Genomic DNA, 25,984 nt, shown 5'->3' on the forward strand with positions numbered 1-25,984 from the left:
CTTCCCCATCCCGGGGCCGCGTTTCACTGACGCCGAGTGAGGCCACTTCCTGCCAGGCTTGCGACACGGGCAGCAGAGAAGGCAGAAGTACGGGCAGAAGGGAGCTAAAGAGAGGCCGAGCAGCGCCACAAGGAAGGACAAGGAGAGGGGTGAGACCCACAACCTCCCGTTCCCGCCACACCATGTCCCTGGTGGAGACAATACGGCTGTGGCAAGAAGGGGTGTGCGCGGCAGACAGGAAGGAGTGGAGAGCAGCCCTGGATGCCTTCTCAGCGGTCCAGAACCCACCTGCCAAAATCTGCTTTAACATCGGCTGCCTCCACCTTGTTCTGGGGAAGCTGGCAGAGGCGGAGGAGGTAAGGTACAGCCCTACTCGCAGGCAGCGGCGAGTTTGCAGGCAGACCTGCCAGATGGATGGACTCAGTGGCAACATGAGGAATTAAGGTCCAAGGTCTGACTAAGGGAAGGATTCGGGGGGCCTTTTAAAGCTGGGATGAAGCGTGACACTCCCGGGCGGTTCCTGCTGAACCTGTTTTCTCAGTGAATCAGAGGCGAAGCAGCAGAAGAGGTGGACAGCTTGCTGCTTGCCCTCCTTCTCTCCCAAAGGTGACCATGGGGGCAGCAAGCTGCCAAGCAAGTGGTGGCAGATGGTTCCAACTCAAAAAAATTGGGAGCCTGGTACAGGCTTTACCACCCAGTGCTCAGCGCTGCAGGGAGACATAGCACCCAGCACCGGCCCCTTGGCTAAAGCAGGATAGCTATAACCACTTTATGGCCTCTGCTTTTTTAAAGCTCTCCCCTTCTCATCCCCTTTTTGCCCCACCCCTACCTTCATGCAGGCATTCACCCGGAGCATCGGCTGTGACAAGCACCTGGCAGTGGCTTATTTCCAGCGAGGGACCGTGTTTTACCAGAGGCAGAAGTGAGTGGAGGGCTTTAAAGTTTTGGGTTTGCCCTTTGCAGAGATGCCAGCCTTTAGCTGAGGACAGCCCCGGGCAGGTTGGTACTGCAGGAGACAGATTGCAACCCCTCAAGGTAAAACAGATGCTCCTGTTCATCAGCAGCACAGTCTTGGGATTAGCACCAGCCTTGGAGCATCTCTCCTCCCCCTGGGGTGTCCGAAAACGCTGTAAGAAGATAGGAGAGACCCAATTAAACAACAAAAAAAAAAGTTTAAGTAACAACTTAGAGGCATCTGTGAGGGGTACCAGGCAGCCAGAATGCCACCCCCAAGGTGGTGACACCCTTGTCCTCTGCTCACAGCCATGAAAAGGCCATCAAGGATTTCAAAGAGGCACTGGCCCAGCTGCGAGGCAACCAGCTCATCGACTACAAGATCCTGGGGCTGCGGCACAAGCTCTTTGCTTGTGAGGTGAGAAAGACTTGATGGCAGTTTTGATCCCAAAGGATTGTTCAGCATCTTAAGAAACCTAAGACGACAGCCAACTTCTCTTTGTGCCTTGCAAAAAAGCAAGCAAGATGGTGCAGTGCTCTGTGCAGTGCCACCACCCCGCTGTCTTCTCCTTCACTGCGCTCCTGGAAAAGGTCTGGCTGCTCTAAGAGCTCATTTCCTTGCTCCCATCCCTCTGGCAGATACTCTATAACATTGGGCTGGTGTACGCCACGATAGAGGACTGGAAGAAAGCTGAGGAGCACCTGACACTGGCCATGAGCATGAAGAGCGAGCCCCAGCACAACAAGATTGACAGGGCGATGGAAGCCATCCTGGTAAGGAGGACCAAGTCTTACAGTCACTGTGTTTGCTCACAGCAGCCTCACAGGGAGGAGGGAGAAAAACTGGAGCGACAGAAACCACCTCTCTAAAGATATAGCTTCAGCAGAGCAGGAGAAAGATGCAGTGGGCTGTCCGAAATGGCGTGTTGTACTGCAGCAAGGGGTGGTGGGAAGAGCTTTAGGTCACTGGGGAGGGCAGGGATGGCTAAATGGACCATGTCAGGGCTGTCACGGTGGAGTTCTGACTTTCCAGAGCAAGACCTTACCCTAGAGGTAGAAGGAAGGGCACAGTAAAGCAGTCCCTGGTTCCACCTCTGAAAAGCGCTGTGATTTCTCTGTGCTACAGAAGCAGAAGCTCTGTGACCTGGTGGCCATTCCCACAGGGAAGCTGTTTAGACCAAATGAAAAGCAAGTGGCTCAGCTGGAGAAAAAGGACTACCTGGGGAAGGCTACGGTAAGAAAGAAATATCTTATTTATTCAGGCCACGCCTGTGGGTTGAGGACAGCTGCTGACCACCCTCTCACCACCCCTCTGGGCTGCTATCTGCTGCCTGGTGGGCAGCCAAAGATATGAAGCTGGTCCATGCCTCAGGGATCCCCACCCAGGCACGGAGGGAGGGATGGCACGTAGGGGTCTTGTGGGGAATAGGGAGTCTCCAGGAATAGAGGAGCTGAAAGCATATTTCTGCAGAGCATGGCCTATTTTCAGTTTCTCTGAACATGAGGGACAGTCAGACAGCAATGAGGTCCCACCAGAGCTTCAACTTAAGCCAAGATATTTTGGGGGGAGGGCAAGAAGCTATTTAAAATCTGACACCCACAACCAACCCCCAGTTCTTCCTCTGCTCTGTTTGAAAGGGGGTTTTCAGTTCAGATAAGCAAGGCAGCTTTTCTGCTACAAGTGTGCAAAATCCAAGCACTGGTACATCAATCTTGGGCTCAGGTCCTTGGAGGCAGCGCTCCTCCGGAATGGGAACCCTCGGCTGTGCAGGCACCGGGGAACTGCATGACCAAGAACCAGAGGGCTCCTTCAGTGTCAGGGGATCCCCAGAAACTTGCACACAAACATTTATGAACTTTCTAAATGATGCTTAAGGGCTTGAGTTGGTCTCTTAGACTCCCTTCAACATTTCTGATTAAAATATAAATGGAAACTTTTAGGTTATAATGGCTCTAACTGCAGTAATGATGGGGCTAAGAACTGCAAACTTACCACAGCTGAGGTGAGTTTTGATGCCTTGAAGCACTTTTGACTATAGTCAAAAGACGCTTTGCCTAAAATCACAGGCCCTCTTGAACCTGAAACATCCTGAAGAGCTTGGCTTAGGCAACAGCAAAGGAGAAGGGTGGACAGATGTCTAAGAGAGTTCTACAAGCACCAAGTCACTACCTGTCTGTGTTTGGCTCTAGGTGGTGGCATCCGTGGTGGATAAGGATGATTTTTCAGGATTTGCTCCGCTCCAACCACAGGTAAGACACCACCGGTGAAGAGCATCCTCAGTGAAAGTTCAGGAGGACATTGGGATGGGTATCATCCCACAGCTTGCTGAGGTCTCTAGCTCACAGCAGGGAGCAAACAGCAGCATTGCCACCGTGACCTTCCCGTTACTGCCACAGGTGGGAGGTGGACACTGCCCTCACATCTCAGCTGCTTTCTCCGTCATCGGTGAGCGCAGCCCGAACCCACCTACACATCTATGGTTGAGGTCAAACCAGTTCCCTGAATAAGGAAGTCGTGGCCTCCCAGCACATCCTCTGCCCCCACTGTTGCTGCAGGGCGATGGCTTCTGTCAGGGAGCAGTCTCAGACCCTCCCCATAAGATTCACCGGGTTCATCTGTCTCAGCTCAAGCCATCAGAGAAGCAAGAGCAGTTTTGCTTTCATTCTCCATCCTCCTCCCAGTTCCTGAAGCCCTTCTCGTCTTTGTTGCCATTTTCCTGATGATGTCACAGCATCTTTCCATCTCTAAAGGCACGCAAGAGTTTTTACAGGAGCTTTTTGAGAGGCTAGAGGGAAGTGCAGCTGCTGCAGCCTACAGCACCCTGACGCAAGATAAAAGGCACTCTTCTCAATGCAGCCAAGCGTTGACACCTTGCTGCCGGAGTCAGGACTATTTCAAGTAGCTTCTTCAGAGGGTTGCTAAATCCACCGGAGACCTCAAACTACTTAGGCAGGAGAGACCATAAAGCACAACCGCAGCTGGGGATTTCACAAGCATAACAGGAAACACAACTTAGTTTATACCAGCTGATCCCAAATCTGTGATCTCAACCCTCTGCAAGCTGAAATGAAAATCACAAGTGAAAACAGGATTGTGCCTCTGAAAACCAACTGCAAGTGGATGACTTTGGAAACCGCTCCTTTGAAGGAGCGAAGCCAATAATATTCCTCACAGCACTTAAGGTGGTTGCTTTACACATCAGGGTGGCAGAGAGCCCAAACCCTACTGCAGCTGGCTGCAAAGCAGCAAAAAACTCCCTTTAGGTTGAAAACATATGACCTGACACCAGCACAGAGAGGAAGGAACCATGTAGGGGTCATGGCAGGCATGGTAGAAGGCTGCAGGACATTTCTGCAGGGCAACTGAAGGCCCCCAGATTACTGATAATTTTCTTTTTGTCTTCTTGTTGGCAGGCCTCTGGTCCTCCACCCAGGCCCAAGACCCCAGAAATCCTCAGGTGAGTTGGATGAACGATAGGCAATGCTGCTAACCCAAGCAGCCAGGTCCAAGCCTGTCCTGCATCATTGCAGCTGAGTGTCCTGCCAGCACCCAAAACTTGGGGGAGGGAGGGAATGGATCATAGAAACAAGGAGACAGAGGTCTGGGTTCCCCCTACAAAATAAAATAACGATGTTGCCCACCTTCCTGACCTGGCTGCTGCTCCCACACTCAGGGCCCTTGAAGGGCAGCCGCACCGCGTCTTGTATGAGTTCATCCCTGAAACCGCCGAGGAGCTGCAGGTTCTGCCGGGAAACATTGTCTTTGTACTGAAGAAAGAGAAGGACAACTGGGCTACAGTGATGTTCAATGGAAAGGTACCAGGGGCAAGCTTGGCAGGAGGGGGGCAGATGACAGGGTGGACGCTGAGAGGTTCTGCAGAGGATTTGCAGGGCAAAGCCTTGCTGTCATCAACTAAATGAGTTTCTGACTTAAGGCCCTTATGTCCACCCTGGCTTAGGCCACAGGGTTCAATGAAACCCATCCAACCTGCAGCAACTAACCTTCAAGACTCAGGGACTCTCCTGGATTCAGGGCAAGTTGGGGACAAGTTCAGTTGCATCCTCCAGTCATGGGTTGCCTCTTGCCAAGCAATCCCCACTCACCTCTCCTTCCCCTGCAGAAAGGGATCGTCCCCTGCAACTTCCTTGAGCCCATGGAGCTCCAGAACAAGCTGCACATCCAGGTAAGGAGGCCTAAGAGGACATGGTGTCCTGGGGAGGGCAGATCCCCACACATTCACCCACTACCTATTCTGGGCCTTCCAGCAGGACCCATACCTGCAACTCCCTCCCTCTCCCTTGTAATGCTGGGGTTGGCTCTTCTGGCTCATGGTCACCTTAACATGAGTTCAGAGACCTGCAAAATCTGGGTGGATGCTGTGTTGATGGCCCTTCTGGGTGGTGGCTGGCAATGCCAGGGAGATAAGAGGTAGCAAAGTCACCCCTCTGTAGTTCAAGACCACAAACAGACCTTGGGAAAATAGCAGGTTGGAGGCAGGGGCTCTGTAGGGCAGCACCCCAGCTCCCGTAGGAAGGATGAGATTGACAGCACCACCTTCTTCCCATCCGGCACAGGAAGAAACACCTCTTGAAGCTGAGATCCCAGAGCCGCCCAGCTCCCCTGCTCCAGAGAAGCCACGGCGGCCAGCACCAGGTCAGTGAGGGGGAGCTCAAGGGACAGGGGTGCTTCAGGGGGCAAAGTCCCTGGCACCAGGTTTGAGACTGTTTCCTCTCTGCCATGTCCTCACGCTTTGACACCAAAGCTGGGGTTCATCTCTGTCTTGTTTCTGAGCCCATTTGCAGTCAAGGACGGAGAGGCGTTAAAGCAGGAGGCAGAGATGGCAACTGCAGTGCTGAGGATGGAGTAAAATAGAGCACGTGGGTTCCCAAGGAAAGCAAATCCCTCCATGCCCTTAATTAGCACAGCAACTAATGGGTAAAAGACGTCACTGCGACTGAGCTGTGAGCTCCACACCGCTGCAGGAAAAACCCATTTGGGGTAGAAAATACCCTGCAGAGACTGTTCCACGTGGGTGTTAACCTGCTGCAGTTTATTCTGGCTATCAACAGCCAACCCGCCAAGAAAAACAGGAATAGATGGACAACTAGTTGCCAAGGCCCCTGCTCTGAGGTGGGCCTGAGCCAGTCGGTGGTGGGGAAAGGTGGACCAAAAGACTACTAATGACAGGAAAGGCTTGTGTCCCAAGCAGAGCAACCTCATAGGCAGTCCAGTAGTAAAGTTGATACAGAAGATGGCTGTGGCTCAGGGGAGTTAAAGGCAAACAGCTCAGGGACCCCAAGAGCATCGTTGTGGCAGCAAAAGCTACCACAGATCTAGCAGAGGGACTGCATTCAACAGTGTAGCTCTGTCTCTTCCCATAATGAGCACAATCGTGTCAAAGCTCTGACAAAAGGTAGATCAGATCCTTGTGAAGAGAATGCAACAAACCTGCATGAAATCACCCTACCTGGAGCTCTGAATTTAGCTTTACAACCCTGATGAAGGACAGGAATTGCTTCCAGTTTTCGGCATGGACCTAGGGAGATCAGAGGAGCAAAGACACTAAAACCAGCAGCTCATGTATTTATTATTTATTTTTTAAATCCACCCAGGAAAGACATCCCACCCCTATAGCCCCCATCCCTGTAAGAGGGAAGGCACAGAGCCCAAACCTCTGCTCAGTGATTATATCTACATCTTATGGATGAATCCCATTGCAGCTGATGCTGCATCCACTCAAGGGACCACCACTGACTCCAGGGTTGGTTGGTGTTGCTGCCAATAGACATAGGTGTTGAGGAAAAGGGCTGCAGGAGATCTGCATGTATATTTAGGCATAGAGCAGCAACGCTCACCCTGTCCCACTTGTTGAGCCACCTCTTATCTTCCTCCACAGACTACGCTCCTGCGATGCAGCCAAGAGATGCGGCAAAGGTAACATCTTGTGAATGTAGACCCCAAGGTCCTGTTGGTGTTACAGGTCTGCATTTATTGCATGTTGAAAGGTGCTGGCATGCTCAGCAAGCAGCATGGCCCTGGAAGCGTTTCAGGTTTTCATCATTCAGGAGCTTCTTCAAAGCATAACAACAGGGCTAGGGGCCAGCAGGTCATCAGAACCCAACCAGGTGACTAGGGCTGCTTTTCTAGGAGGAGTTCTCCAGGTCTACTCCCCAGTGGGCCTGGACCTGTCAGCAGAGCCCTTGTATGACTCTTATCTTGGTTGACCTGTGGCATCTGAGAAGGAAAAAATAGGAGAGCTTGGCTGTAATGCACATGCTCCTGGGCAGGATCAGTGCATCAGAAGGTCACACTGGGGAGCGAGATAGGGAAACATGACAATCCCAACTCAAAAAAAAAAAAAAGAGAAAAAAAAAGAAAAAAAAAAGAATAAGGGGATTGGAGGGCTGACACACCCCAAATTTGGTCACTCGAAAGCCACAATTTGGTTGCTAAGTGCCTAATCTATTACTGCACTCTCTCCTGGGACAAGCCCAGGGCTGCCAACCAGCCATAGCTTGAATGGGACAACTGCTGACCTGCCCTGAGGGAAGTACCAAAGGCTGCACACGTCAGCAGAGACGTCTCCTCGACCAGCCGCCAGCTGATGCCCACAGCTCAGATTTGATTCAGGCAACCACACTTTCCACATCTCGGTCCCTCTCCCTGCCCTCACCAAGGCACACAAGCTCTGACATCTGGCTTACTGTCCACAGAAGGCCGAAGCAGCCATCTCCAGCCCCCATGTCCTCAAGGTGCATTACAAGTACACAGTTGCCCTGCAAGTTGAGCCAGGCCTCTCCTACACAGAGCTCCTGGACCTGGTTTGCAAGAAGCTGGAGTTGCAGCCCGAGCACACACAGCTGAGGTGAGGCACTGCCCACTGCAGGGGGCTGGAGCTGTGTTTTCAGGGCTCCCACCCTTACCCCGCATCCTCTGCACACCCAGGTACAAGCCTGGAGACAGCCAAGCGCTGGTGACTCTGAGCACGGAGAACCTGGAGGTGGCTTGGAGCCAGAGCAAGGACAACTGTCTAACAGTCTGGTGTGAAATCACAGAGGTCAGTGACAGCTGGCAGTGGCAGCCACCTCTTCTGCCCGCTCCTGGCAAGGAACCTAAGCAGATGCCGTCTTTGCTTTTCTTGCTGTGAGCGGAGGCTTATGGCTTCCAAAGCAAGCCAGCGACCTCTTGAAAGGCAGAGGAGCAAAGAGCAGGCGAAGAGGAGAAGCAGAGCTTTTGGCTTCTCCTTTTCCTTTGTCCCAGGGTAAGAGAGAGAAGCTCTGCTCACCGGCTTATTTCCTGCCCTAGGGAGAGGGGTTTTTACTGGACAGCAAGCCAGAAGAGTCACCACAAGAGGCAACGCCGGAGGAGACGGGACCAAACCAAGTTGTAGCACAGTACAATTACGAAGCCACCCAACCTGAAGACCTGGAGTTTCAGGCAGGAGATGTGATACTTGTTTTATCCAAAGGTAAATCGTGCTCCTTCTGCGACAGGGGAAGGGAGGGATATTGTGGGTTCCCAACATCTGCCAGGCAGGCCAAAAACTCTCAGGTGTTTTGTCAGACACCGGACACATGTTCTTCAGTGGAGCCTACAAGCTTCACTAGGGACTCTGATCTCTTTTCCCAAATCCTCCAGTCCTCCAAAGCAAACCGGTTCATCCTGGGGACCTGCCTGGCTCAGGCAGCCTTCACTGATAGCAAACTTCTGCAAGTTGCAGTTTGCCACCTTTAGATGGAAAATAGGCTGCTCAGATTTCTGCCGCAGGCCTGTTCTGAGAAAGCTTGCATAGAATGCTCTTCACAAGACAGGTTAGAAACGCAGCTTGCAGAGATTGCATGAGCATGAGGTGGCAGGTGGAAGCCAGGGGAAAGGACAACCTAAGAACACATATGAGAGCTGGTTTCTTTCACATCGCTAACACCTGTGTCACCAAGCTTCCACAGTTTCCAGATTCACAGGGCAAATTTGCTCCATCCCCATGAAGGGAAAAGAAAAAAAATAAAATCTTCAACCTACTGAAGTGTTTCCAGCTTTGCATGCTCCTGATGAAGGACTGGGTTTTCAACTTACCAGCCAATCCTCTGGAGCCACAAGACAAGCAGGACTTAAAGTCTGCAAGATTGCTTTCTACAAGTGCCGCCTTCCACAGTTGGACTAGATGATCTTAAAGGTCCCTTCCAACCTAGACAATTCTATGATTCCATCGCAACTGCCTGGTGCTATAGCACAGGCAGAGCTCTTCCAACTCTACCACGGGCTTCCCACCCAAACCTCAGTGTCACACACACTTCCTCCAACGTATTTTCATCACACCCGTTTGTGCAACCCCCCCTTCCTCACACAGTTTCAAGATGGGAGAGGTCCACTTGAGCTGTGTTTAACTTTACTGATCACAATTTATTTTTTAAAGGAGATGCCTCATTTTGGCCGCTGCACTATGCCCTACGTTAGGAACGAAGGCAGTTACATGCCAGAATGCTACTTCTCCCATTCCTCTCACCTGGCACCTTTCTCTGGCTAGTTTTCTTTCTAAGGGTACAATCTTCCATTAGCCTCCTCAATCCTCTTTAATATTAGTCTTTAGCGTTTCTATGAGAATTGAAGCTTAAATACAAGACTAAATCTCAGCAGGATCTAGTACATGTCTTTGATGTAGATCCTTTCAAGCCTGTGCAGGACGCACAACAGGGAGGACAGGGTTATTGTGCTCCAGCAAAAGCTGCAGGTGAGCCCCCATCAGGTGAAGAATGAGGTACAGACCCTGAACAGGGCACCCTCCTCTGCTGAGCCTGGGTGAAACCAAGGCAACTTAAATTGTTTTAATGGCAAAAAAAAAAAAAAAAATGATACTTTTTGAGATGAACACAGAACAGCAGGTGAAACCACACTTCAGTTGGTATCTTGGACAGTGCGAGGCCTCAGGTAATTTCCTTGCTCTCCACACTCACTTTGTTTCCACTGTCTTGTATTCAAGGCAGTTTCTGAGCCCCTTGGTCTCTATTTTGATCTATTTGTTCCACCTTGGTTCGGCAGTGTATTTTTTCTTACCTTACAACTTTACTCTCTACCTCATTCCCTCTCAGCCCCTTTCCTCCACATTCTTCTCTCCACCAGGCTTTAGTGTAGCTATTTAGCAGCAGAAAAACCTTAGGGTAGTGATCTTGGGCCTGTCTGTGGCACATGGAGATTATTATGCTCCTGTACATCCCTAGGGTGACAAACAAAAATTGTGTCAATTTTATCTTCCAGTGAATGAAGACTGGTTAGAAGGCCAGTGCAATGGGAAGATCGGCATCTTCCCATCTGCTTTCGTTCAGAACTCTACCACCAAAGACCTGGAGATGTGATTTCAGAACAGCTTAAAGATGTGGACATGGAAAGAAATTAAGAATTCAACTGCTACAATTAAGAAGTTTCCGTATTAATAATTGCATTTGAAAAGTGACTTAAAATATTGCTACTTTTATTAAAAGCTTTTTTATTTTACCTTTGTCATCAGTACCTAGAGAACAACGCAAAAGTTGTTAATTGTTTTCCTGTTAGGAATACATTCAGTCCTAAAACCTGTGCTTACCAAGAGACTTGCTAGTAATAGCTCTGTCCCACCTTCCCTATCCTTAGCAGACCTTTCCTACAGACAAGCCACCACCTGGGAAAACCCAGGAGAGGGTGGTCCCACCTGCGTTTATAGCCCTGCCACCAGATCCAGAAGAGGAACTGGCATTCAGCAAACTGCACACCAGGAAAGGCTGAACTTCCAACAGCGTTTACTTCCTTAAAAAATTACTGCCAACCCCAGGAGCTTAAACAAGAGACGCTGTGCAGCCTTGCCCTGCTCTAATGGACTTCAAAACCACAATGACTTTAAAAACACCCACCAATAAAAAAATATACATATTTTTTCACCTTTGGGAGCCATATATCAGAGCTTTCTCTTAGAGAGACAATGCCTGGAACCTCAGCAGGTCATACAGCAGCAAAGTTGTTCCCTATACAAAAGCCTACACAACTTCAACAGCCTCTTCCCTATCCAAGAGGTTTGCTCCCCCTCTGCCCTAGGCACTACTTTCACACTGTTTCACCTTCCCTGGCTGCTGACAGCTGGTCCTGCAGGCATTTTAAAAATATCTACACTGCCCCATCCTCAAAATATCCAAGCTGTAGATACAGCCAGCCACCTATAGCATTGGGAGTGCTTTGCTTCGAAGAGGCTAAGGGCAGCAGTTTCCCCACTTTGGATCCTATCACGCAAGCTCTGGAGAACCTCACTCTTCCAATAACCTACATCTCATATATATTTCTAAAAGGAACCTATTCTAAAGGGTTGTTTGGATACAATAAACACCTGTCATTTAAAAAAAACAGAGTATTTCCATAGTTTTCTTTGACACATTTGGCAGTATGAAATGGCCTGCAAACAGCCAACATCCTGATTTACAGGCAGGTCAATGGCAGATGGATCTGTCTCCTCCAGCTCCCACTGCCTCCGTTCTACCAGGTTCAAGTACTCCAGCCTGCAACCGAAGGAGAGCTTTGCAAACTACTCCTGTCCCAGATTTTTGGTTCAGTATGTAAAACACATTGAACACAGGCAACACAAAACCACAATCCAATTATCTGCACTGAGCCCAAGCCAGAATCTCTGTAATTTATTTAGTTCTCTTTCAAAGAGAAAAAAAAAAAAAAAAAAAAAATCAACTTCTAACCACCTTCTGACTTCTCCAGAAAAATAATGCATTTTTAAAAGCCTGCAGCTGAATTACATAGGAAATAAACGCAACACACAGACCTGGATGGAGAGAACATGGTTTAATTAAAGGCAAAGCTGATTTCAGCAGCTGCAGTTCTTGCACAGACAGACAAAAAACACAAAAAAAGCTTACGACACAAACCAGTTTCTGTTGGGGGCCCCTTCCCTCGCTCCCCGAGGTGTCGGAGGGCAGAAGGAAGTCCCAGCCATGAGTTGGACGCATTCCCGAGGCCAGATGCTCATGCACAAGTGGAATGGTGCGGCTGGGACCCTGGAACTGCCAGGAGTGAGATGGCGAACCTGGTTAGCTCGTCTTGGGTGCAAGAGTCAGTGACAGTTCAAACACTGGAATGTGGCAGCTGCCTGGGTACACAGCTCAATACACAAACTGGGAGGGCTGGAGAGCAGTACAGAGGGGTTTGGTTCATATTACCACTGGGTGGGAACTTCACTTTTTGGACTTTTTAAAGGAAACACAGCTTCGAAACGCAACAAGGAAAGTTGATGTTGCTAAGGTAGAGATCACAGGGGAGCTGCTCATACCCCTGGGGGGGTACGGTGTCTCCTCCGTCTTCCCTTTTTGTATTCTTTGGGGCTGCCCAGGCTCCAGTGTCACTTCGGCTCCTGCATGTGCTTTGCTCTGCAGCTGACTTCCAGCTCAGAGAACCTGAATCATCACACAAACCCCTACTGCTAAACACAGCAAATGGACATTGAGATTGTTTCCGTAACTTCCCTGGGAAACCTAACAAAAATGCTGTCCTTTTCTTTAACGAAGCTTCCAGTCTTCCTTCCCCCTAATAAATAGCAAATAAAATGTTCTCCTTTTCCCTTCTGCACCTTTTAATCTATGAACAGCACTATGCTTTCTTCCGTGTGTGGGTTACACACGTGTCCATGGCTGCCTTGAGTTTCATTCTGGAACTGAAAGTTTGGGGCTGCAGCTGGGGGCGGGGGGCGCGGGGGGACGGGTTTCTGCAGAGCTGATGCGTGCCTGCAGGGGGTGCGTACACTCCGCACTGTCCAGGCTGACTGTAGGTTTTACCCAGCCCTGCTGGACCCCTGATTATTTTCTGTGAGATGTTGCACGTTGGTAATGAAACTACTAGCGTCCAGCGAAGATGGGAGTATGGAGAGAAAGAAAAAAAAACCAACCAAAAACCATTGAAAGCTTTCTACCTACCTATTAAAATGAGTCAGGCTGTGAATGCACAGACTAGCCTGCCCTTTGTGGGGCTAGCCACTATGCTACAGTAAAATGTACAGGAATCAAACATCAATTTAAAACCCCATAGCAGTTAACTTGCTTGTCCAGCAGAGTGCTGCAATGCCCCATGTCACCGATTATAGCTCAAACACCTACTGAAAGGAGGGCATTTCATGCTGGAGTCTCTAATCCACCCAGGGGCTAGACAAAGCCTTTGGGTGAAAGGTGAAGTGGTGTCAAGTGCCAGACTCTCCTTCATGAAACTCCTTCACTAGACCAGGAGATAGAGCCCCACCTCGCCACCATCCACCTCTGACCGGAGCAGCAACTGGGGCTTTCATTGCTACACACTGACTATGAAGCACGTCTGTGTACGGAAGAATTCAGTGTGATCTTACTACTGAGATAGTAATAAAGATGTTTAGGAGTAATTTCAACTACATTCTCAGTCAGCAAAGCAATCATTAATGGATTCCTATTTTATCTCCCCAAAGAGGGGAAAAGGATTGAGAAGTTCTCATTGGCTTCTCCCATCTGCCCTTCATTCTCAGCTTTTACTTCCCATGTGGCTGGGGACATGCACGATGGAGAAGGTGAGAGGCGGTGATATCGGGTTACTGAGTGAGACAAACAGCAGTTCCTCTCTCCCTCCAGAGGGCCCAGGGATGGGAGAGTTCCTGATGTTGTTTTCTTGCACTGCAGTCGTTTTGTGCACACTCAGTGGGTTGGTGGAGCACTTACGCCCTCCTGACAGCAAGGAACAGAAGAGAGGGCTGCCACCTGCACAGGACTGTGTGGGCCAGTCCTGCAAACCCAACATGCCATGGTTTATGGAGCCTTCATTTGCAAGGGTTGCCACCTCTGTCTCAATGTGGCGGGTTCATGGTGCCTTGTCCACGCTGCTGCTTCTGTTTCTGCTGCATTAACAGCTGCTCCAGGGCTGAGGGTCCAGGGTGCATCATGGAACTGGACCAGATGGACTAAAAACAAAGAGCCAACACTAGCACCTCCTTGCATTAGACAGCCCCCCCTCTTACAGATGAGAAGGCAGAGACAGTTTTCTATATTCTCCCTCTTCCCTTATCACTTATACCTGGCTTACCATGAAAGTTATTCAGACTTCAAAGAAGGTCTTTCTAAAGAGAAACTCCCTGGAAGAAGCTTATCCTCCTCCAGAATCATCATTACCATAAAAATTCATCCCACATTAATGATTACTAATTTTAGACTAGTCAAAGCAAATGTTATAATTTCTTCCAGTTCTGCCAGCCTGGTCTTGTTCTGCAAAATATTCTAGAACAGCAAGAACTGGAAGACTGTGACATCTTCCAGCACTGGTCACACCTCCTACGTTGCCTGCGTAAGAGAATCTGCAGGAAAAACCTTCAGTGTCTGACACTGAACTCTGACTCTTGCAATAGGCTAGCGCTCATCACTGGATCTTCCGGCCAAGCACCCATTCCTGAACACAATTTCAGTCAAACATACCTTCAGGCTTTCCATAAGCACAGCTGAGGAGTCCTCCATAGCAGGAGGCCCTTGGGCTGCCCAGCTGCCACTGGGAGTGCTGGACTGGTGCCAGCTGCTATCTGAAGACGACGATGTTGCTGGGAGATAGTCCAGACCAAACCCTCCCATTGCTAAAATGGAAGATAGACAAGTTCAAAGGAACATAGCAAAACCACTGCAAAACAAAAGCCAACAGCTGGCTTCACGCAAGCCTAGAACCCAGCACTTGCCTGGCTTATCGGTTTTCCAGCGGTCTGCGACTCTCCTGTCTCTGTTGTCTGGAGTCCCAATAGGTCCAAAGTTGGAGAAGGGAACAGAATTGTGGTTATGGGTTGGAGGGGAGCTTGGCAAGCTGCTGGGGTTGGAGGAGTGAGGAGACTGGCTGGCTGGTGTTGAGTGATCTGGTGATTACAAGGCAAGAGCAAAAAGGTCAACAGAAACAGCAGCAACCTTCCCAATTTTGAATTTCTTAGTGCTGCTGCAAATTCTGCCATCACCCAGTTTTCTGCAGTGCTGAAGGTCAGTTTTTATTCCCTCCATTACACGAGCATAATGCAAATTCCTAAAGCTCTGAGTGAAAATTTGTGTGTGTATACAAAAACAGAATGACTGTGTTTAATGCATATATGTGCTTACCAGAAAAAACAAACCAGCAAAATCTCAAAAGGGCTGGCTAGCCAAAGCGACTTTTCCCCATGTTTCCTGAAGAGCTTCTCAATCTAAAAAACCCCCATATCTGTCTCCAAGCTTGGCAAACCAATAAAAAAAAATACTACATTAGACCTTGAGGAGTTTGCAAGTTTACAACTCCAACTCCCAAGCCTGTGAATGTTTTACACAGAAGTGAGTCTTAAAGCAATTCAGACCAGAACCCAATATTGAGCAGAAGAGGAGAGCACACAGGGAAAAGCCTATCTGCAGGCAGGCGAGAACGATGCCTGAAGACAACACAGCATAGCAGGGTGGCCGGAGACTACAGTCTTGAACGAAGAGGTGGAGGGAAAGAAAGCTGAAACCACGTGAGCCATAAATGGTGCTAGAATAAAAGCACTTTGCGACTCCTTCCATTTTACCCACAAAGGTTATTCCTGGTTGGTTGCAAAAGTCTCAGTGCAACCAAAAATCTCCTCCAGTGAAGATGTTATTTAAAATCCACTCATTGCTTAGATTCAACTAATTTCTCCTCCCACACTCTTTTGGATTTTTAGTGAGAATAAAATCATGACAGAATAGTTATGGTTTATGCCTTTAAGATAACTACTAAGGAAAAAGCTGGTTTGCATTGTTAGGCTGCTTAAGAGTTAAAAAAAAACCCAACCAACCAAACAAAAACCCCAAAACAGTCATGTTTTTCTTCACACTTTTTGGTCATACAGTTTCTTTCTCTTTCAAGTGTCTCAATTGTGAAATCCAGTTCTTCCTGCTTTTTTCTAAAGAGCAACACTGAAAGTATATGGATGTTTGAGTTGAAGCCCTACTCCCAAGTGCTTGTCAGGAATCTAAATCAAAGAGATTTCAGGATTTAACACCACCTACAAATTTTATCCTGCTCAAATACCTCAATTAAAATCCAGGTTCTTATGCTTTATTAATTACAGAATCACCTCATATTTCTGAGGATATATACAGAAAAACAAATAGAAGCATTCAGACATCTTGTCAAGCAGATTGTTTTTTTTAATATCTGGTTACATTTAACTTGCAGTAGGTTCAGAATTAACTGAAATCCTCTTAAAATCAAAAATCATACCAGGATTACCTGAGCTGGCTGGAAGGGATGGAGACCACGGAGTCCCTTCAAAGAGAGAATATAGCGAAGTCTCCTGATGGGCAACTGAAGGGGTGACTTCTGTTTTTGTGCTGGTATTCATGTTTTTCCCATATACCTCATTGAACATGCTGTTATTTGGGTATCTTTCCTGCAAAAAAATGCATTTAAGAGTTTAGGTATTGGATTCATTTCAAAGACTGAGACTGTACAAAGGAAACAATGATAGATAAAAGTGTTTTCCTAACTCCTTTTTCACTCCGCAGCCCCCTGTTCTTTGACCATTTTATTTAACGTGAAGTCCATCACATTCTGAATCAGAACAGATTTCTCCTGGCTGGACTGCAAAGCCTTCACAAAAATCTTTAAATTCCCAGTACTCAAAAAAAAAATTGTATCAAGAATTTGCACAGTTCTCTGGGAGAGAAGTGGTAATCCATTGCTCAGGAACAAAAAGCTACATGGTAACACTTTGGGGTGCACCTTTTCAGTCAACTCCATAATTCTATTAAGAGCAAGTGGCCCATGAACTCAGCAAGATTCAACAGTACGTCTGCAGAAACACAGCTAGGAGGAATTTGGGAAGACAACTGCTAAAGGCAAAGATAATCTTGCTGATACAGACTGAAATTAGGCAGCCACAAGATTTCTTTCAGGTTTTCCATTGGTTTGAACCAAAGGATGTCCCCATATTTCTGCCATGTTACCTAGTTTAATGGCAAGCTCAAACAGCAAAGAACTGCAGAGTGGTCCTCACTTACCTGATTAAGAGAAAAGCCACTGAGGGACAAGAAAGATGATGACTGAGACATCAATTCTGATGGTTTTTCCAGCAGGGACTTCTTCAGAAACCAAAAAGGGAAAAATCAGTTAGTGGTCAGTGTAGCGAACAGGAGGAAAGTACATTATCAGAAACTGCCACGTTTTTTTTGGTCACATTTAAAACCTTCCTTCTATTTTAGCTCCAGTACCTTGGAGGACAGGGGGAGCAAATTAACAAATGCAGAAAATCAGTAGTTTCCCTACCAACTGTAATAAATAAATTAAAAAAATCAACAATCATGACAGCTGGGAGTCTCAGACAAACCCCACTGCCAGAACAGCTTTGTAAATCGTTAAGTGTAATACTCTGTCTGATACATCTAGAGAGGATATCCCTGCCAAAAACCCCCTATGGTTGTGTAGAATTTTGTACAAATGAGACAGGATCCTTCCCAGTGATCAGAGGGCTCCTTCAAACATGATTAGACTCTTGTATATTGCTAATGACAGAATATTCTTTTGGTTTTGAGAGCCTCCCTGCTGTACAGACATTCTTAGACAGTAAGAGCAGCCAAGTGCTGTGATTTTTTAATTGTGTTAAACAAGCCAAGTTTCATTTAATGATCTCTCATTTTTATTATAAATGACTGTAGAGAGGAAAAAACCCCCAAACACCCAGTGTTTATAACAGAGGTTCCAAAACTCCCCTGGGGTTCCATGTTAAGGTATTATGGACCATAACTTTTTCCATCATCTACACTACCCCCTCTCATACAGTTATTTCCATCATAATATTTCTCAGCTTTCTCTTTGGTTCTTACTATGATTAAGCAGTGAAAAATAGTCTCTCGGAAAGAAGCCTATTTAGGGAAGAAATATGATCAGTTATCATCAATATAGAAACCAAAGAAAAATCAAAGCTAGGCTAGTGGACAACAAACATCACCAAACTTAAGATCAGGATCACCAAGCCACAGAACTGTGAAGCCGTAAGTAAAACTGAGCGTGACCCAAAATTAAAGCTGTAGTCTTGTTTTAAATAAAAGCCTCTTGCGCTCATACCAGCTCAGCACATTTGATGTTTTTAAATGCATTGTTCAAACAACAAAAACCTGAACTAGCATCCCTCTCTCTTTGACATTGTCTCAATATCTGGAATATCTTCACTTTTATCCTGTAAACCTAAGACAAACAGCCTCATTTTCTTGGCAAGCAGCTCCTAGCTTGTTAGATTTTCAAAGTGACAACTCATTACTTTGAAAGCACGTTTTAAAAGGCAGACAAAATTCACACTCCGCATATCCACACAGCTTGCACAGAGAAGAATTTCCTTCCATTTGTCAGCAGACAGCAACTGTAAGAGCTTCAAAGGAAGCTGCTGAAGAAGCAGCTATTAGTTTCTTAGCAAGGGTATCTAATGAGACAGAAATGGGTGTCTATTTTGCTAGTGGCTCCTTGGGATGGTATGTAAAATTGAGGAATAGACTTAATGAGAGATTTCAAGTAGAGTCACAAATAACTCTTCTTTGTTACTGCTACTAATCTGAAATAGTAGTATTTAATGGACACGCTTGTAGCCACACTAGAAAGGCGTACTGCAGTTTTCAAAGGCAATTTAGAAATTCAGCAGCTCAGACCCTCCAGCTAGTGAACTAGGAAGGTTTTAATACATAAATGTAGGAAAAAAAAAATATCTCAGTCTGTCAAAAATGACAGTATTTCTACAGGAGTTAGTCATTATTTAGCCAGTTGCTTGCAATTTTCTTCCAATGTCATCTTGTTCTTTTACAATTTCTTCTGCATTTAGTAGGGCAGTTTTTCCCTGCATTAAATGACGCATCAATGTTTCTCCTCTGGACTGTACTTACAAAAAACCCCACTGTTTCAATTTCTGAACAAAATTGCTGGCCTGGATTTGGCCCAAGAGCTACACTGAGGGCCTTCAGCTGGCCTGAGCTCTTGCTCTAGGTCAAGGGTGAGGCAGGGAATTGGACAGGAGGGATGGCGGAGAGAAAGGAATTTCACATTTCTTATAAAATTTCACAGAAGAAAGAGATGCCAGTTAGAGTGAGAAGCAGCAGTATTACATCAAATACATACAAAGAGGCTTCGTCCAGGAAGAGAGGCGAGAGGGCCCAGTAGAGCTGGGTAAAGATCAGGAGGATTAGAGAAAATCAGCTCTTCCTCCTCCTCCAAGGCAGCCAGACTCTTTAACAGGTCCGGAGGAAGCAGAGGGGAGCTCTTGGGGTCCTAGTGACAGAAATGAGCACAGTGAGACAACAGAAGGCAGAAAGGGGAACAGCAAGGGACAGTGAGGAAAAGCTAAACCACAGCAGGAGAGAAATTAGCACGAAAAAGGCAGCAGGCGGCATGCAGAAGTGCAAGGTGAGAAAGTGGAGCAGCAGAAGCGTGTCAAGGTACAGAGAGAGAAAATGCTGAGCAGAAAGTAAAACTGGCCATGAGGTCTAATGCGTACTGGGAAGAGCACCGCATCATCAAAATGATGGGCAGCTAGTTTTAATTAGTGGAGCATGTGCTTCCCCATCGCAATTCATGCCAAATACTGAACCTGTTTTCACATTCAAGGAGCGTGAAATCTTACAATTGTTCTTCTACAGCTGACCTGTGAGGAAGTTAGGCTTCAAGTAGAACTGAGTTTGCATCTTCTTCCCTTCTCTATGTGTGAGGGTTTAAATCCCTTGAGACTTATTTCCAACTGCTAACGGCTGCTACACCAACATACAGCTGACCAGACCACTGGACCAAAAAAACCCTGCAAAGTGCTGGTGAAACTTGACATCTTGAATTTTGTGAGGGATACTTAAAACACAAGCATCACAGACGCAGTTTCCATCCCTACTGCACTGTGCTTATAACAAGGCAAGGTTTCCCTTTTAGGAATGAGAACAAGGCTTTGACCCCATCTCCATCCGTAAACCACAACCTGACACCAGGGCAGAGGCAGACTCCTGTATGTTGTCTGGCTTTTTTCTCTGAAGGATAAGCCAAGCAATCTCAGCCAACCTTCTGAAAAGCCTGAGTGCCTTTACAGAGGCATATCTGACCAAAGGTTTAAAGAGGCCTCTGTTTAAGTTTCCTTATAAACATTGCCAAAAGCGCTCACAGACAACTCCAGGACTGGTAATAAATAACAAAGATTGCAGGTTTTATAAACAGCAACAGGAAGCACAACTGCGTGAACAGAAGTATTCCATTAGTGCAACCAAGAGCTAAGCAAGTCATTCAGCTCTCTCATTGCGCGGTGGGATTTGCAGGAAAAAAACCCAAAACATCCAAGACAAGACTGCTTCTACCATCTTCAATTTCTAGCCTCAACCTGACTACTGCAGACTCAGCCATTCAACACGCTCAAGAAATAAATGGGTGTTAAGAGTTCATCTAAAGGGTGATAATTCAACTGCAATTATTTGGATGGATTTTACAGTTTTTATCAGCTGTTACATTAAGATTTTTCCCCAAAACTATCAGCTGCCATGTTTCTTGACCTGACAGACACAGTACAGAGATCAACGTCACATCTACACCGAACAAGACTTACAACTACCTGAAACCAAATCTTCGAGAGCTGGATCCCACACACAGCCAACTAAAGCGGAGAATTCATCACCAATTGCTGCATTTACTGATACACTGCTTCCTACTAAATAAGCTCGCATTGATCTCCTTGGGCTACAGGGCGTTCCCGAAATGGGGAAACTCCTGGAGTTGTCAGGAATGTCAGAGCCTGTTTTTCACCACTTCGAGCATGGATCTTTACCTCAAAGGTCATCCTGGAGACAGCATCCTGCTCTGGGCGGAAGACTCCTTGCCGTTTTCCCCTGCGGTCCATGTTAGACTGCTGTGCCATCACCCTATTGTCAGCCATGCCATAGGAAGAGTCCCAGTAATATTCTGGCACCTTAACTTCTGAGGGGTTTTGGTTATATGGCTCCATTGGGAAAGGCTTCATTTTTTTCTCCAAAGGTTGCTGTTGCATCACAGGAGGCTGTAATGACTGTTCAAATAATTTTAGAGGGTCCTGGGCCTGCAGGTAATAGGACTGCTTTACAGGCATGATCTTCCCCAGTGAGCCTTGGACTTGAGGCGGGTTCCAGAGCTGCTTTGACGAGTCTGTCTGCGGATACTGAGGCAGAGATACATAATTTCACCAGCAGATATGAACAATTAATATTAACTGAATGCCTAATGCCACTCAAATTATCAATCTGGCTTCTTCTTGTTATAGACATTTCCACATGATTTGCTATGCTATTCACCAAAATGTAGTCTCAATAGGCATCTAATGCTCCCTAGTCAAGTTTTAACCAACAGCCAAGTATAATCCTTACTCTAATCCCGGACGTTATAAACACCTTTAGTAAGGTACTGAGCCAGCAGTTTGCTGCCCAGAATACCAAGAGGGTCTCACCACAGAGTCCGGACATGCCAGAAGGGAGATTTCTCCAGCACAACCTGAGCATAAATCTAAGAGCTGTGAGGGAACTGACACTGCAACCCAGTTAGCCAAAAGGAGAATGCAGGTGAAGGTTCAGACTGAGTCCTCACTACTCACACAAGAAATCTAGAAAGGCCTAAGATAAAAATACCTGGTCAGAACACTTCCATACCTCATCTATAAAGAGAAACACACAGAAAACAGATGACCACCTTCTCATTCCAGTAGATACCTTCCCCTCAGCTACAGAATCACATGTTCGTACTCACTACACTTCAGCTTTTTCGAATTTGCCCAGAAGTTCACAGAGCAAAATTCCACACTAAGGTCTTTAATGACAGTTTTGAAAAGGTAATCCAGGAACCTAAGTCTTGAATGTTGCCATTTACTTTTAAATGAAGTTTAGCACATCACATTAGTCAAGTTTACCTGCTGGAATCCGGAGTGGTGTGGCGGGCTCTTCCCCAGGCCCTGGACAGCTTTTGTAGGGGACTGTTGCTGCTGTTGCTGGGCCAGAGCTTGGACCTGTAACTGGCCTGCGGACTGTGCTGTTGCCTGAGCTGGTAAAGATGAGAGGGGTTGCTGGGAAGGAGGTGGCGTTTGCTGAGGTCCCTGGGTCATTGGCCCTGGTCCGGAGGGCCGTTGCTGGCTGTAAGGAATGTGGGACTGTTTCCCACCTTGCACCTGGTTTCCTGCAGGCGAGTGAGCTGTGGGCTGGAGGAAGGTTCCTGGGACAGAAACACCACCTGGGAAGGTGTACCCCGTGCTCATGGAGAAAGCCACAGGAGGGGGGACAACGTAGGTTGGAGGTGGAAACCCTGGAAAAATAAAAACACACTTTAATTTGACAGAGCAGACAGCTCCCTCCAGAAAACATTTAGTGGTCGGGTTGTTATTTTTTTTTTCCTAATTTGCTCTTTTAGACCATGAGGACAGGAAACACCAAGTACGATTTGCATACCTGCACTATAATGTCCTTTCTCACCTCTGCAAGAGGATTCAGTTTGCTCGAGTGTTCTTGCAATATTCCAGGCACTGATAGCAGTCAGCCAAGGCAGAATCTGGGAGAGTCACAGGTTTCCCACCTCCCATCTCAATCTCCTCCCCACCTTTTTCCTTCACCACTCTGGGGTTTTTGATGCTTTAGCCCCAAAGTTTCCACCCCCTCAAACACACACATTTTCAGGGACTAAATTTCTGGAGCAACGAACAGAAGCAATAGGTAAGTCTACTGCCTCCTCCCAGAGGATCACCAGTCTCAGGATCAATTACAACAGAGACAGATGGTAAGCAAACAAATCCTCATATCCACAAGATCAATTCCTTTCCTGCAGTTCACACTGAAAAGCCAGGTTTGAAAGGCAAGCTTTAATTCTGTGTCTCACAGGCTAGATTCTATGCTGACTTTGGGATAGGGAAGATGTCCCTCTGTCTTATATAGAGCAACTACACATAACAGCTGCAGGGAAGATACAGCTTCCAGCTATTTTGTGAGCAAACATGGACAGCAAGGTATGACAGCAACACTCCACAACAATTGGGAATACGCAACGCGGCAAATAAGATGACACAAATTACAGCATGAAACATGAGCACCACTACAAAAGAAACTGAGCTTTAAAGAAGAGAGAAGCATGATTGATCTTTTGGAATGGAGTCCTATGCAGAGTGAATGCTTCCTCCTGAGCTAGCAGAAGACTTTGTCATGTTTTGACTAACTACAGAAACAGCCTACTGTGAAGTTCCTTGATCTCGCACCCACTAACTAAGAAGGAAGGTGGCAGATTTCATGACCGACCTTGATTCCAAAGCAAAAGGAATCTTACCTCATTTCAGTTCTGATATGCCTCTTCTTTACTACTTCGTAAGATTTTCAACATGGGAATGCATGTTCATTAAAACAGCTCCTACCTTCAGAGGCTGGTAACAACCACTATTACAGGATTTTCTCTGCAGTCAACAGGAAATCGCACTTCAAAAAGAACAACACTAATTACCTGGCCGGCTAGGGAGGGGAGGGAAGGCTCCTGGGTGATGAATGGGGATGAACTGAGAACTGCTGGCCTGACTTGGAGTCTGAGTTACAGGCGTTTTCCTGGCTTCAGACACTGGAGTCTTCCTCATCTCCGTCTGGGATTTCACCTAATACAGAAGAAAGTAAGAAGAAATTAGATAACTTTTCCCGTAATTACCTACATCAAGTCTCAAGCCAAAAAATGAACTCCCAGATTGTCTGAGAGATTATTTTCTTTTCCCTAAGTAATTGGGAGAGCTTTGGAACACAGGAACTCAGTTCCCTCCTCACTGACCTCAGGCAGGTCTTCCTGCCTGTTCTCAGGCACTCCTTGCCTCCCAAAAGCACTCTAAGGGTATCTACCCAGAAGATTGCAACAGGCTCCTTCTCTAGCAAGAGAGTCGGAAGCAGACATAATAATATCCTTAAACCATACAAAAAAAACTTACCGTGCTGCTCACCTACAGGTCCTTAAAAACAGAAAATTCAGATGCTATTATGCTTCTCCTAGGGCACTGCTTCAACCTAACTTATGCTACTTACCTGCAGCACCTCAAAAAACAAACACTACCACATTCTTCCTAGGGAACTCTCTCAGCCTAATCCATACAGCAACGTATATGCACAACTCCTGCATAATATGAAATTCTTTTGATCGAGAGCACACAAGACAAATAGCAGAAGTGCTTAACCTCTTTCAGTTTACTGTGTAACTGCTGTATGTTCTGTTAAAAGAGCTGCACCAGTTAAAGGCAGAGAGAAGAATGTAATGTAATGTTTACCTGATTCTGAGTCTGCTGCGGTCTGGGTCTTCCTGGAGAGGAAGACAGAGGGGAAGACTACTTTCCCTTTCTGTTCAGCTCGGCAGAACTGCCTGGAATGCAAGATGGAGCAGGCAGGAGAAAGACAGCAAGCAAGGAACCCGGGCAATACAGAAAGGGCCCAGGAGCAGACCTGACGCCAAGCCTCAAAGGTGATTTGAAAGAAAGGGGTTTTATCAGGGAACAATTAAAAAAATCCAAACCAAGCAAACCAAAACTCTGTGGGGTTTATTTCAACATTTAGTGCTGCTGAGTTGAAAGGACTCAGAGGGCAGGTCTTTTCTGCCAAAATACAGTGGTAAAGGGGTAGATGCATTCAAATGCTTTCTTGAGTTTTTTCAAATAAATTTTAATTTCCCCATTTAGAAATTATGGGAACGTAGTTTATTTTTTGCATTTAATTAAAAATGTAGATTGTAAGACTGGGAGGCTTGGATGTATTTTTGAGCTCCCGCTAGAAAAAGTCAGGAGGGAACTCCACCTCAAGGTTCTGGCTGATACTTAGCACCATGAATGATGCAGCCCCTGTTCATGCCACATCTGTTCACTGCCCACCTTTGCCCTTCATCACATTCTGAATATTCAACTTACATCATGCTGTCCCTTTTATCTCCACAATGAGCCAAACATTTTTCATAACCCATACTGAGATCTATGCATTCTTTGATAGCAACATTGGAGAATTCAAAGACACTCTTCTGCATGGGATTTCAAAACATGAGCTCTAGTCCATCATAAACTCAAAGCTGCTATAACACATTCGCAAAGGTGGCTTCCAAAAGACCCCCTGCATGATTTATAGTTAACTTTTAAAAGATAAATAACTAAAATTGATTAATCAAGACAATTTCAGTTGCCTCCCTGCCTCTACTTGACCTCACCTCAAATGTGTCAATACTACTAAATATTTACTCCCTGAGTAGTCCTGAGGGTTCCTACATGGCACTTGAGAGAATCACCATTTCATCTCTTAAGAGTACGTTACACCTTGAGTAAGTCTGCATTAAACCTTCCTCAGCACCTAACGCTATTTTCCCTAGAGAGGAGAGATTCAACCTATGTCACACTTTCATGATCCTGTCTGAGAGTGCAAGTTGTCCACTTATCTGTGAAACGGGACTAATTACTTCTGTATAACATCCTCAACGTTTTTGTTAACATTTAGCTGCAACATTTCTAACGTTTAGGCTTTTGAAGGCAATGAACTATGGAGGAGATAAAGCCTGAAACTTCCAGGAAAGCCAAAGCAGAGCACTAACAGACGACCAATCAGCACAAAACCTACACAGGTTTCTTAGTGGGAAGAAGCAAACTCTCCCCATATTCTGGAGTAGGTCTGGATAAATAAGTCCACCAAACTACGTAAAACAAAAGGCACTTCACTGGAAGAGTTGCCATAACAAATACAGCTGATGGAACTAAAGCTTCAAAATTAATTTCTATTGAACAAGAGATGAAGAGTGACCAAGCACATCAGAACAGATTCTGCTACAACTAGGTTTGAAATAAAGTTTTTCCTGGGTTTGTTATCTCTTAAGACTAAGACAAGCAAATTTCTGATACATCAGCTAGGTTAAAATTAAAATATCTTCCCTATCCAAAAAACTACACATACTTCTCAGAAGATCCAGTGGGTTTTATCAGCCTCAAGTCCTTATTTTGCAAGACAGGGCACAAACACTGAACCTGGGAGTTGTGCTCAGGCCTGCAACCAGGCATGTTCAACAAATAAATAAGAA

At 46.5% G+C, this 25,984-nt stretch overlaps 2 protein-coding genes across 5 annotated transcripts in view; one reads left to right on the forward strand and one right to left on the reverse strand.

Annotated features, from left to right (window-relative positions):
- Positions 1-95: 95 nt before the first annotated feature.
- Positions 96-11,312, forward strand: NCF2 (neutrophil cytosolic factor 2). The gene is made up of 15 exons (XM_074151730.1): positions 96-356; positions 840-922; positions 1,264-1,372; positions 1,594-1,728; positions 2,081-2,188; positions 3,145-3,204; positions 4,369-4,412; positions 4,629-4,770; positions 5,076-5,138; positions 5,530-5,608; positions 6,852-6,889; positions 7,669-7,820; positions 7,901-8,012; positions 8,261-8,423; positions 10,208-11,312. Exons 1-15 carry the CDS (start codon positions 183-185, stop codon positions 10,303-10,305), a joined length of 1,560 nt encoding a protein of 519 aa, XP_074007831.1. The 5' UTR covers positions 96-182; the 3' UTR covers positions 10,306-11,312.
- A 441-nt stretch (positions 11,313-11,753) lies between these two features.
- SMG7 (SMG7 nonsense mediated mRNA decay factor) overlaps positions 11,754-25,984 on the reverse strand; it is a 33,481-nt gene continuing 19,250 nt past the window's right edge. For 2 of the 4 annotated variants that reach the window (XM_074152699.1, XM_074152698.1), the window contains 9 exons: positions 23,408-23,552; positions 21,840-22,228; positions 20,733-21,098; positions 19,055-19,204; positions 16,954-17,034; positions 16,184-16,343; positions 14,655-14,825; positions 14,404-14,555; positions 11,754-13,895 (listed from right to left, as the gene is read on the reverse strand). In XM_074152699.1, the coding sequence (XP_074008800.1) occupies positions 13,782-13,895; positions 14,404-14,555; positions 14,655-14,825; positions 16,184-16,343; positions 16,954-17,034; positions 19,055-19,204; positions 20,733-21,098; positions 21,840-22,228; positions 23,408-23,552 (1,728 nt within the window). In that variant the 3' untranslated portion in view covers positions 11,754-13,781. The remainder of the gene's footprint in view (positions 13,896-14,403; positions 14,556-14,654; positions 14,826-16,183; positions 16,344-16,953; positions 17,035-19,054; positions 19,205-20,732; positions 21,099-21,839; positions 22,229-23,407; positions 23,553-25,984) is intronic. The other 2 variants (XM_074152701.1, XM_074152700.1) reach the window with 1 other exon arrangement.

This window comes from Numenius arquata, chromosome 8 (assembly GCF_964106895.1).
Source record: "Numenius arquata chromosome 8, bNumArq3.hap1.1, whole genome shotgun sequence".
Taxonomy (NCBI): Eukaryota; Metazoa; Chordata; class Aves; order Charadriiformes; family Scolopacidae; genus Numenius; species Numenius arquata.

Bases quoted from the DNA above. Each gene is read 5' to 3' on its own strand.
- NCF2 (XM_074151730.1), top strand. From the start codon at position 183: ATGTCCCTGGTGGAGACAATACGGCTGTGGCAAGAAGGGGTGTGCGCG. The intron at 1,373-1,593 runs GTGAGAAAGACT...TCCCTCTGGCAG, and splicing joins ACAAGCTCTTTGCTTGTGAG to ATACTCTATAACATTGGGCT. The intron at 8,424-10,207 runs GTAAATCGTGCT...TTTATCTTCCAG, and splicing joins GATACTTGTTTTATCCAAAG to TGAATGAAGACTGGTTAGAA.